Source organism: Primulina huaijiensis, chromosome 15 (genome assembly GCF_012295235.1).
Source record: "Primulina huaijiensis isolate GDHJ02 chromosome 15, ASM1229523v2, whole genome shotgun sequence".
Lineage (NCBI taxonomy): Eukaryota > Viridiplantae > Streptophyta > Magnoliopsida > Lamiales > Gesneriaceae > Primulina > Primulina huaijiensis.
The window spans coordinates 19,739,444-19,751,267 of NC_133320.1; the positions used below are offsets into that span (position 1 = coordinate 19,739,444).

An 11,824-nucleotide genomic window follows, 5' to 3' on the forward strand; every position below is an offset into this window, starting at 1 on the left:
TATATATATATATATATATATATATATATATTGCAACAACTGCTATATTTTTCAATCCTGTGTGTGAAGATACGGAAAAGGCAAACTCATGGTACACAGATTTATGTGCATATATTAATATATGTTTTCGTCATGTTATAGAATAAATACTCAAAGAAATGATGCAGAATACGACACTTGTAAAGGACATCTCTAATCGAAGGACAAAATATGTCACAATTATTGATTATATACATTTGAAGTTGCAAATGGTGTTCTAGTATGTTGATTGGAAACATACAGTTTATATATCTAAAAATTAAAAACCATGATAATTTGTTTTTTTGGAAAGGATAAAGATGTTATTAAATCAACACACTTGTAATTAAATTACATCTAAAATAAGAGTAAGGGAAGGGTGAAGATGTCCTAATTGACGAGAGATATAAATCACGATCTTGGTTAGAATATGAGCAGTATGATTCACTGATTATGTAATGCCCGAGAATTGAATTTAATACTTGTTATATATTATGAATAAGGCAATTGGATGGGGATGCCGAGGACTAAGCGCACCCGCGCTCATGTTTCTACCGCACCTGCGGTTGTTGAGCAGTAGGGTACATTGTGGGTACAGTAAAGTCACCGCACCCGCGGTCCAAGAAGCAGCGCACCCGCGGTCGATTATTCTGAATTTCTGAATGTGGTGCCGTGAGCTTACCGCACGCGCGGTCCAGAGGAGCGCACCCGCGGTGCGACGTGTTTGATGAAGAATGAAACATGTGTTCCTTTCCATGCATATTTGATGTGTTGTCTCTTATTTCCCCTCCATTTTCAGCAGACAGCTCGAGAGGAATTCCCATGTCAAGTTCAAGGGTCTTTTCATCTTATAATTGAGCTTGTGCAAGATATATTCATCCAAACTTTAATCCAAACATAGATTCATGCTTCTCTTGTTGTAAGCTTTCAAAGGATGTAAGTATTGTTACCTTTCAGCTTATTTTGAATTTGAGATGTTGGGAAAAATCAGATTTGAGTTCTATGTTGTGTCCTTATGATTATGGTGAACGTATATTCGAAACCGGATCGAAGAAATGATATCGTATGCGAGTACTACGATTTTCAGCATGTATTGTGATTGAGAATATGCAGATTTTGACAGTATGATGTATATATGGTGTTTGATTATTCATTGTTGAGAATTGATTCTTGTTATTTGAATTGATCGGTATGGAAAGATTACACCGTTATGCCGTCAAAATGTACCGAGATTGAATAATGATATGTACGAGGCTTGTTTTGAATTGTATCTTAATAGAATACATCTATACATTGCCATTTCAGATTTGGATTGTAAGATTGAATATGGACAGATTGAAATACGAGACTTCGTCTTTGTCAGACAGGGAAGATAAAGGTATAAATCGATGTTAACTGGGAGATCGACTTGAGTCAGAGTTAACTCAAGTTTCCCTAAACCACATACTTGTATGGTGTTGTTTTATTTTATATACCTTTGTGTTTTAAATGATTACGTTTATGTTGTTGATTTAGAAAGTAGAGAACATATAATTATTCAGTAAGAGTCGCTGACAGAGGGGTTAGACTATTGACCCATTGCACTTTGTCAGAATAGGCATAGTCTTGGTAGATACTCCAAGACACCGGACGTTTGGTCATATCGACGTGATTATGAGTAGAGTCTCTCTTATCATAGATATTCGATATAGCGAGAGCCAAAGTCCGTAAATAAGAACGTGCCGCCACCGCGACTGGTAGTAGTAGGTGGGAGACTTGTTACGTTCTTATTCACCGGGATCCCTAGATTATATGAGAGATGAGACGAGTTTTAGATGTCGAGTCAAGAACTTGAATTACAGACTTGTATTGATTTATGTTTCGTAGATTTCGATTCATGTTTTATTTACAGTCTAGTAACGATACATGTTGTTTGATTATGCTACATGTGATAAGTTTTAATTCATGCTTTATATCAGTTATATGATTGCATGTATACATTATTTATACTGGGATTTATTCTCACCGGAGTATCCGGCTGTTGTCTTGTTTGTATGTGTGCATGACAACAGGTGGGACAGGATCGGGGTCAAAAAGATGATGAGAGAAGACGAGTTTAGCGTGGTGATTCCGGACTTGGTGTAGATAGGGTTTGACACGTGACATTTAGTAGTTAAACCTTAGTTGAGTTTGAATGATTGTAGTACATTATTGTACTTTTATACTGAGATGTATATTAGTTCATTCCATTACGTTCCGCACTTGCATTCTAAAAAGAAAAATTTTTAGACCCTGTTTATCTTAATTGATAATTAAATCCCAAAGACGATTAAGAAAATGATTAGCGTCCGGGTCTTCACAGATTAACTCTGTAAAATAAAAATACAATTTTTTGTTTCCAAAGCTATGGTCTTGCTGGTACGTTAATGGTGTCCGGGTCATTGAATGTTGTGACATAGAACATGGAGGAGAATATAAAAAGACATAGATCCAATAATACCTATTGTTTCCATTAGAAAAGGGGACAAGATCTTAGAATCAGGGACTTTGGAATCCTATCATTTGTACAAACATTCCATGATCATAAGTGGCGTGGAATGGGACCTATATCAAAGGATTCTGGGGGCTAAAGTGGGGTAAATCTTGAGTTCTTGGATCATAATATTTGAGGAGTGGGTCTCATCTAAGACCGTCTCATGGATCTTAATCTGTGAGACCGTCTCACGGATCTTAGGGGTCAACCCTACCCATATTCACAATAAAAGATAATACTCTTAGCATAAAAAGTAATATTTTTTCATAGATGACTCAAATAAAAGATCTGTCTCACAAATACGACCCGTGAGACCGTCTCACATAAGTTTTTGTCATATTTGAGTTGGATGTTAACTAGTGAAAAATGCTATTTGCTTTTGAGAACAACAAATTATTGGCTTATAAACTCGAATGTTGGGTGTATAGATTGTCTTTATTGAGAGAGCAGTCGAAACATGACGTTTGAGTTGTTGTAAGATTTAAAATATTTGTCTGACAACATTACCACGATCCATAATATTTTATAATGTGTGACAAACAACAAGATCCTACGTAAACATTAGTAAAATAGTATGAATTTTGAGGCATATCTTGAGATGATCAAATTTCAGTGTTCACTATAAGTGTTTGTGGTGGCATACGAGTAACATGTAGTGGCAAAACTATATACTGTGCATGGAATATAGTTAGCGAAAATTATAATTTTAATCTATATATTTGTCGCTTTGTAAATTTAGTTTTCTATATTGTCAAAATTGAGTGTGGCTCTGATATCTTTCAAATTTTGTGTTTTTAGTAATTTGTTTTGTAATTTTAGTCATCTTTTATACGGAAACGTTAATAAAGCACTAGACTAAGGATGGATCTGTCAAAACTCCAGTCGAGTTCGAGTTTTAATTTTTTCCGCCACGAGCTACTCGAATAACTATATATTTAATTTTTTAATTATAATTTAATGGTATTTTTGTTCAAATAAATACAAATTTTAAAATCTAAAATTATGCTACAAATATTTTCGAGCTTTTCAAGCCAATATAAAACATGTTAATATTTTCACGATTCGAGCTCAAACAGTAAAACAAAATAATTAACAAAAATTAAAATTTAATAACATAAATGACAAAAAGTCGATAAGAGACCTATATAACTATTTGTAAAATACATGCTGCCAAATACAATTTAACTATTTATTCAATTATTTTAACAATTTATTTTTAAAATAAAATCTGACGGCTAGTTAGAAATCTGTTTTTTTCTCGGGATTTTATTTTCTTCTTACCGTAGGTGAACCGTTCCCCAAAATTGAAGCAGTGGAAGCTTGATGCTCCTCGACAGCAACGGCTTTGTCAAGGTTTGTGAAAAATCCTGCTCTATATTGTGAAAGCCACTGCTCTACTTTTAATACGCGCGTTTGCATCTATGTGGTTGTGTATATCTAAAACCAATTTATTTTTGATTGCCTGAGAACCATGTAGTTGTATGCAAGATTTTCATGTTTTATCAGACTTTATTTTTGTTGTTGTTTGTGTTAAAGTTTTTTCCCTGTAATCACAACGCTTTCAATGAAGTTCAAGGGTGTTGAGAGTGAGGAGGCCTTAGTTAAATGGACGTGCTGGTAAATGTCACTCGGGGCATACTTCATCTTCTCCAGAGAAGCACGGAAATGCAACTCAATCTGATTCTCAGTTAGGCCCATCAAACCAGTCATCATCACGGGCTTATGTTTCAAATTAAAATCCAGAAGATGCAGGCATGGCTGTGCCGAGTGCTCCAGTAAAATTCCGGGCATGGAGAACATTGATATTATGCTTTTCACCTTTTCTTTTTTTTTTTTTGAAATTTTTTCCGGAAGAGACCTTCCACATGTCCCGTGAGACCTTCCACATGTCTGACTGTTGGTGCTCCATCTGGTTGGTTGTTGGTGCTTCATATGTCTGCCTATTGATAACAACCTTTGGCCTTTCTTATAGATGCAATCAGCCTATATAAATAGAGGATGTGCTAAGCTCGAAAACACACAAAAAACGTCCACCCTGTCCCCATTCATACGTTCTTTCTCCTGCTTATAGCCCGCGCAAGCTGTTTGTGGTTCCCACTTGATCTGTTGGTGAAGTTCAGGTACTGATTTTGTTCGTCAGTGTGGTGATTTGTGCTACATTGCTACAGATCTGCCCGTTGTATCCTGGGAAACAGTCGTTCGGCTTAATTCTCGAAGCACTTATAAGAGAGAACAAATATGTTTTAAACAAACTGTACTTGTTACAGTCCTCGGTTTGATTTACTGTTTCTTGTTGTTCTTATGTACACGATTTTTATATTTTCAATAGTATACTTATTTCGTTTGGTGTTTTGTCTTTACTTACATGAAATTGCTGTTATTCACTGTTCTTTATTTGTGGCCTTCATATTTTCGATTTAAGCATTTTGGCTAACACATATTCCGAGGAATGTCTGCTTGGGACCCTAAGAAAGTTGTGCCAGTTCCCACATCATGTCCAATATGCTATGAGGATTTATACTGCGCAAACTCAAGCTTTCTTCCATGTTCATATGGATTCATGCACTGCCCCGTTTGTCACAAGAGAATTCTTGAGGAAGATGGGAGTTGTCCAGGCAGCAGGAAGCAATATCGCTTCAACCCCATTAAAGGAGAGGAAATACTGGACAGAGCTGGCTTGTCATTTCCATTGATCCGGTCTTGTAGCATAATGATTAGGTCTTAGGAAGAGCCTTGTTTAGTGAACTAGTATATTGGGTTTCTTTTTGTGTGTTTAACTCTTAGGCTGTTTTTTAACACCTTAATATATTTGTATAGAAATGTGGTTTTGAAGCATAGGAGAATCGATCTAACTCTCAGATTGATTATGCTGTATGGTGTTTGGTAAAGAGATAAGGAGATGTAGAAATAAAGTGCATAACTTTTCTTCAACATGTTATGCTGTACCATATTGGGTATAGAGATATATGAACATTCTATTCGATGGTATTATGTTCCTCCATAAATATATATCATACACTTTTTAGTGATACAATTGAATGATATCTTTTTGATAAGTTCACATATCTTCGAGTAAATTTAAAAAAAAATTTCTTGTTCTTGGAGTCGGTGTCTATATTATGTTCACTTGACGTAGGCTTAATTTTTGACTTAGAATGTGTGATAATTCCACATGATTACCATGTGATATGAAAATATATGAAAATGTTCGACACAATATATACAAAACTAGACAAATATATATCTTTGTTTGATAATCGTTATTTTAGATTGCAAACATTATACAGGCCAGGTTAGGGACTAGGGAATGTGTTGCATAGGCTCGTGCACGATATTTAATATAATTTTTTTCATTAAATTTGGACTGTGTTAAACCATTCATGGAATCATTAGTCAGATGAATGTGATTACTTTTAGTGTTCTGAACATTATGGTCGACATCTAGGGGTGATAACCGACAATTTGAATTGTATTTGGACTAACTTCTTGCATCTTCTTCATTTTTTTTCATCAAGGTGGCTGTCCCTAAGCTATGAGCCTATGACAGGAAATTTTCTGATCTATCATACATGTTATGCCTTTGGCCCACGGACCCACACAAGCATTGACTTTAGGCGCTGAATCAATGTACCAATGGCTTCACATTCATATGGATGGATTTGGGTAGCAGCTGCTTCATATTCATATCGTTTTGTAAAAAAGTTTAATCCAAATTGCTAGAGGAACCCCATTATGGGCGTCACAAATGGCGTATCATTGTGGTAATTTCTAGCTCATAATATATGAGCTTCTCTTTTATCAGTTCTATTATGGACAGAGGTTGGAATGTTTTTAATATGCTTTGTTTCTTATTACTAGAATGATCACAAATTGGTTTCATAACGTAGAAGATGCATCATACTCTTCTTCAAATTCCTAAATTTAGAAGCGTCTCGCTCATGAAATACTTAAATGAGCATAGAGACAGGTTCATCCTGCATTGAAGGTTTAACCATGTTGTTGGATGTTTGTCAACCTTGTAAAGATGTTTCAGATATTAACCCTGCTGACTCTCTGGTTGTTCTTGCTGCTACTGAGTTTTACATGTGACATGAGAATCAATCAGATCGCTTATTAATGATGTCTGGTTGACAGGTAAATATTCATTTCGATATGTAATGACTGCATTTACAGCAATTTGCCTTATGCATTTACACGGCAGAATCTGTTGTTTTTTAATAAATGTGAACACTAATTCAACTTAGCTAATCTATACGATCCTAGCTGTCATTAGAGCTTCTGCTTATTGGCGAGTTATCATTTACATAATGGTTCTGGATTGAAAAAAAAAATCAGAGTATAGTGTTCCTGGATAAAATGATTTGTCCTCAGGTTTAGATGCGTGGACTGGCTTTTTGTACATTGGTGCCTGGTATTGAGTAATTTTTAAGATTCCAACCTTAATCGCTGATCAAGAATATTAAGTGAAACATTGTCCGATGTCATGGAATACAGGAATAGACAGGATTTTGTCCCATTACACCTGGTGAAACGGGTGCTGAAAACTGACTTTTCATTGCGGCAAGGTACTAAAGAAAATCATGTTGTACAAATATAGGTTCCGACTTCCGAATCATCAGCTAAATAATATGTATCCGGCAATGCAAGATCTTGATATGTGCTCCGAAGGGAGTGTTTTCCACCACTTCGTGAAAGTAGATTCATCCAAGAAAACATCTTTTCCAAGCAATCTATTTCGAACCCAAGTCGCTACATTTTCCTCTAACCTCAAAACTTTATCCTTCACATCAGCAAATGGCTTAACTCTCAGCTCCTCAACCTCAGCCCAGAAAGTTGTCTCTGAGCTTGATTCAATGGTCATGCTCTCTGCATGTGCTCGCCATTTCTGCGTGAATCTGTACCGTTTTGGCCTAGCCTTTACCATATAAGGCCCTGTATCTTCATTCTTTGAGTGCCTATAGTAATTTGCAATGTCTAGGGGCTCCACCAGTCGTCTAAACACAGTTCCTAATTCTATCCACTCTTTACGACCCTCGAATCCATCAGGGAGTTCATATCTTTTAATCATTTCCATCAACTCATCCCATATTCCTGCTAGCTCTAGCCTCTTGATGTTGGCGTTGAAATCATTTGTGTCTCTCTGGATTTTGAAGGCATCATAATAACCAACCTTGCGAATTTCACAGCTGGTTTGGTATTCTTGTATTCTTTTTAGTGCTTCCCTGATTATGTCTTTCTTGGAATCTAGCTTTTCCTGGTTTTCCAGTTTCTGCTTCTCCAACTCACCAGCTGCCCGAAGACACAATCGAGCTCTAGTGGTCTGACAGTAAGTCATAACACCAACCAGTTAAAACGTGCAAATTATTCAAGATTTTACCAACTCTACGCCATAGCTGAAGTACTCAAGTGACACAATAACCTAATCTGGCTGAACATATAACTGAAAAGGATTAGACTAATTTATAAATGTGTCTATCTGTGATCCTAGATTGAAATGAACACACTCGTAGTGAGTCTGTGTGTTTGGAGTAATGAGGACATACCAGACCAAGATCATTTAGGGCTGCTGCATCACTTGTCCTGGCATCAGAAGACAAAGGGAGATCTCTCAAGTTTTCCAGATAGGTAACATCTTGCATGTTTAAGCTCTCTTGCAATTCATTATCGTAGCACAGATGATCTTGAAACATTTGGTAGACAAAATCTGAATTTATTGTTTCTGAATTCAACTGCAGGCAGAAGAAGAGCAGTTGCAGGACAGCATCCGGATTGTTAAGAACCACTAGTTTTCCATTCCCGATGCAGAATACATAGATTCCAAACGGGCTATAAGGGCTCAGTTCTATGATACTGGATATGGTTTCTACTAACAAATTTGTGCATCCCTTGAGATTACAGGCAGCGTGACTTGTAACAGATAAGGCATTTCTAATGACAGAAAACAAGAAAGTTGATGCACCATCGGATTTTCCAATTGATTCGTGCTGAAAACATTGGGATTTTGGGTTCATAAAGTCTAGTATGTGTTTGAGCCCATGTTCAATGGATGAAAGAGGGGAAAGGATTATTCGAGGGACAATGTCATATTTCATCACAAAATGTATGAAATAACGAGCCCAATTCTCTCGCCTGAGAGCATGTGAAAAGATATGGTTACTGACAAGAGGGGATCCAAACGTTACACAGAAAGGAGAGATTCTGTAATGATTTGGTCTAATATATTTCTCAAAGAACCAAATGGCAGCAAAGATAGCCACTGCACCGCCGGAGGAGTGCCCCGCAAAGATGACACGTTTTCTCTCTGATATCGTTTTCTCCACCTGAGATTCCGTTTAAGATCAATCATTTACATTTCCAACTTGCTAAGGCAAGATAAACATTCGTACAGAAAAAAACTTCTGATGCAAAGTACTTGAATACCACACTTTTGAGGTATGCATAGCATCAAACTAGTGTATTTCTTTTGAAATATATTCATTTTATATGTAAAGCAATTAACTGGTTTATTTCTTAGGAAATCGTTTCAATTGTTTCTATGGTTGAAACATGAATATCCACATACTTTTAAATGAGATTAAAAACTCGATTTCCCATTATTGTAGATACGGCATTTCCATACGACGGGGAAATCATGTAAATTGGAGCACATACCGGGAATAAAAGAGGTAAATGACTTGTGTATATTTAATGTCAACGAGGAAATAATAATTTTCTTGTATATTTATATTAACTAGAAAAGTGCACGTGCGTTGCACGTGAGCAACTAAATTGCTGAAAATATAAGTACGAAATTTTGATAATATTTAAATGAATTAAAATATGGCTAATAGCATTTATTAATTGCAACAAACCAAACCACAAAATCAAAAATCATGACCATAGACGGTATATGAATCGGAGAAGTTATCTAATCCACATAACATACTTTTCAATATACTTCTTGGTTGATTTTGATAACTCTACAACTCTTTGTCGTAGTTTGTTATAATATACATATAACCATTTTGATATACTCAGCAAGTATATGATCGTCTTAAACATCTATTATGTTATTTAAAATCTTCATCTGGGATCTGACATGCTCGTAGTTTACTTCCCTATCAGGACGTTTTTTCGGTTTTCTACATTGTTTTTATCCAGTAATCTTATTTTCCAAATATTTATTTTATTGTTGAATGATTTTTCAGTTTTTGACAATCATCAACTATAACTCATAAGAATAAATGTTGTTTTTAGTCGTGATTGGTTTTTACTTGTGACTAAAAGTATGTATAACCTATATATTCTTCAACAACATAACCAATGAATGGTGCTGTAATTTCTTCAAACATCGGGATATTTGAAATATCATTTTTATATATTTAGTATAAATATTATCAATTTAATAAATTTTTAACGATTATTTCTCAATCAATGTGAGAAAAAAACTTGAAAATCTTTTCAAATGACTATATCTTAGTACTGTGTCATCGTTTAATTTGACGCAATTCAAGAAAGTCATTTCTTTCGTCATTTTTAGAAGATTTGGAACAATGATTGCGTCCATCATATCATGGAGATGATATAGTTTCAATCTCATAAACAAAACAAATTTTATTCTATCGAGTTTACATTTTGTTTTATAATATTTTATATATTGTGGAACGACATACAAAATTAATTATTGTATTTTAAAACTCTTGAGAAGGACACGGATAACGTAATTAAGATATGTATATGAGATATCATTCAAATATATATATCAAAGTATTTGTCTTATTCAATATCTCATCTAATAATACAACTGTTTAGATTTCATGAGCATCTTATAATAGACAAAATTAATTTGATGAAATATTGTATAATTCAATTTGAATTTCACTATTCGGCTGACTAAATTTATTTGGCGAGTAGTTCTCTATGTTACCATAATATATCTCATGAATTAGTTTTTTAGCCACTTTAACTAAAAAAATAGACAAAAACAAACTCTTAGCCACCTCGAAATCTATCGATATAATATTGGAAGAAATAAAGTGCAACCTGCTCAATGTCTCAATTTATTAAAAATGCACAAAATTGATATATTGTGTCCACAAAGCTTTAGAATTGTTCTCAAACCATTAAAAATAGAATGAGAATTATACACAATTTTTTTTCATGTATTTATTTTTCTGAATGAAGAATTTTTTCTTTTTGTTTATTCTTTGAGAAATATTGATATTTTATATGGCATCAATATGTTGCAAACAATGAAGTAGCAACATAATCACTATATAACCCTTAAAGGTTTACACATATAATTTTTCAATTTCTTCTTCATTGTGCTGCGTTGAAATTTAAATATGAATCATTCTTGATCTTAATATTTTGCTTTAAATACGCCTTCAAATATATATGTATATGTTTTATGTCATTTAGTTAGACCTAATTTCAAATATCTAAAAAAATGTGTTTGAATTATATCATACAGAAATAGGGGCATAGTAATATGCAACATTATTTTTTTTAACATGTTTTTTTCATCCATTATGTTTGTCATAAATTTTTTGTTCAAAATTTGATTCATTTCTTAACTACATGTATGAAGAACCAATAAATTATATAATTAACAGAAATCATATATTACCCTCTTCGTAGAACATAAGACCCAAAATATGTGGCTTTGATTGGTGTACCCTCATACATATTTTCATATAAACAACAAGACAAATAATAGAATATCAGAAAAATCAATTGTCGCCAACAATACTAAACAAAATGAATTTAAAAAATTCATGACACAAACAACCTCCATAAAAAAAATGATAACTCAAAGTTCAAAAATAATTTAGTTAGTACAATAACAAAGAAATTGAAGTATATACGAACAACAAAAAGCATAAATCACTATCAAATTAAATACTAACTCATATTATTCAAAATTTTTATAAATTTTTCAATACTTTTTTCAAATAAAGAGAAGGCGTCTTACTAACGTCATGGTTTCATAAATATTTTACTTTTTAAAAAAACACACAAAGTAAAAAATGGTGCCTCAAAATCATCATGAAAAATCCTTTAATAAAACCTTAAGAAATAAAAATATAATACGAAGTCACATAATTTTCCTTAAATCAAAGAAAAATATTAGACCGTTGACAAAATATATCTGGCAACGACAAAACATACGTTAACTTCTGATCAATTAAAATTTAGAATCATGCATAATCATTTAAGTAGAACAAAATCGTACACAAAAAATCTACTTGATATTATCTTNGATGATAAGCTAAAAACGAAGAAACATTTCATCATTTTTAATATTTTGTAAGC

At 33.8% G+C, this 11,824-nt stretch overlaps 1 protein-coding gene and 2 long non-coding RNA genes across 3 annotated transcripts in view; 2 read left to right on the top strand and 1 right to left on the bottom strand.

Annotated features, from left to right (window-relative positions):
• Positions 1-3,775: 3,775 nt before the first annotated feature.
• On the top strand, positions 3,776-8,483 carry LOC140958346 (uncharacterized). Its single transcript, XR_012171768.1, has 4 exons — positions 3,776-3,883; positions 6,046-6,664; positions 8,019-8,155; positions 8,266-8,483. It is a non-coding gene; the product is annotated as an uncharacterized lncRNA (long non-coding RNA).
• Positions 7,008-11,824, bottom strand: part of LOC140958345 (protein EDS1B-like) — a 7,407-nt gene continuing 2,590 nt past the window's right edge. Inside the window, exons 2-3 of the mRNA XM_073415761.1 lie at positions 8,074-8,850; positions 7,008-7,850 (exon numbers count right to left, since the gene is read on the bottom strand). Of these exons, the coding sequence (XP_073271862.1) occupies positions 7,146-7,850; positions 8,074-8,850 (1,482 nt within the window). The 3' untranslated portion in view covers positions 7,008-7,145. The remainder of the gene's footprint in view (positions 7,851-8,073; positions 8,851-11,824) is intronic.
• LOC140958347 (uncharacterized) overlaps positions 8,765-11,824 on the top strand; it is a 6,391-nt gene continuing 3,331 nt past the window's right edge. Inside the window, exons 1-2 of the long non-coding RNA XR_012171769.1 lie at positions 8,765-8,962; positions 9,133-9,195. This is a non-coding gene — a long non-coding RNA (uncharacterized lncRNA). The remainder of the gene's footprint in view (positions 8,963-9,132; positions 9,196-11,824) is intronic.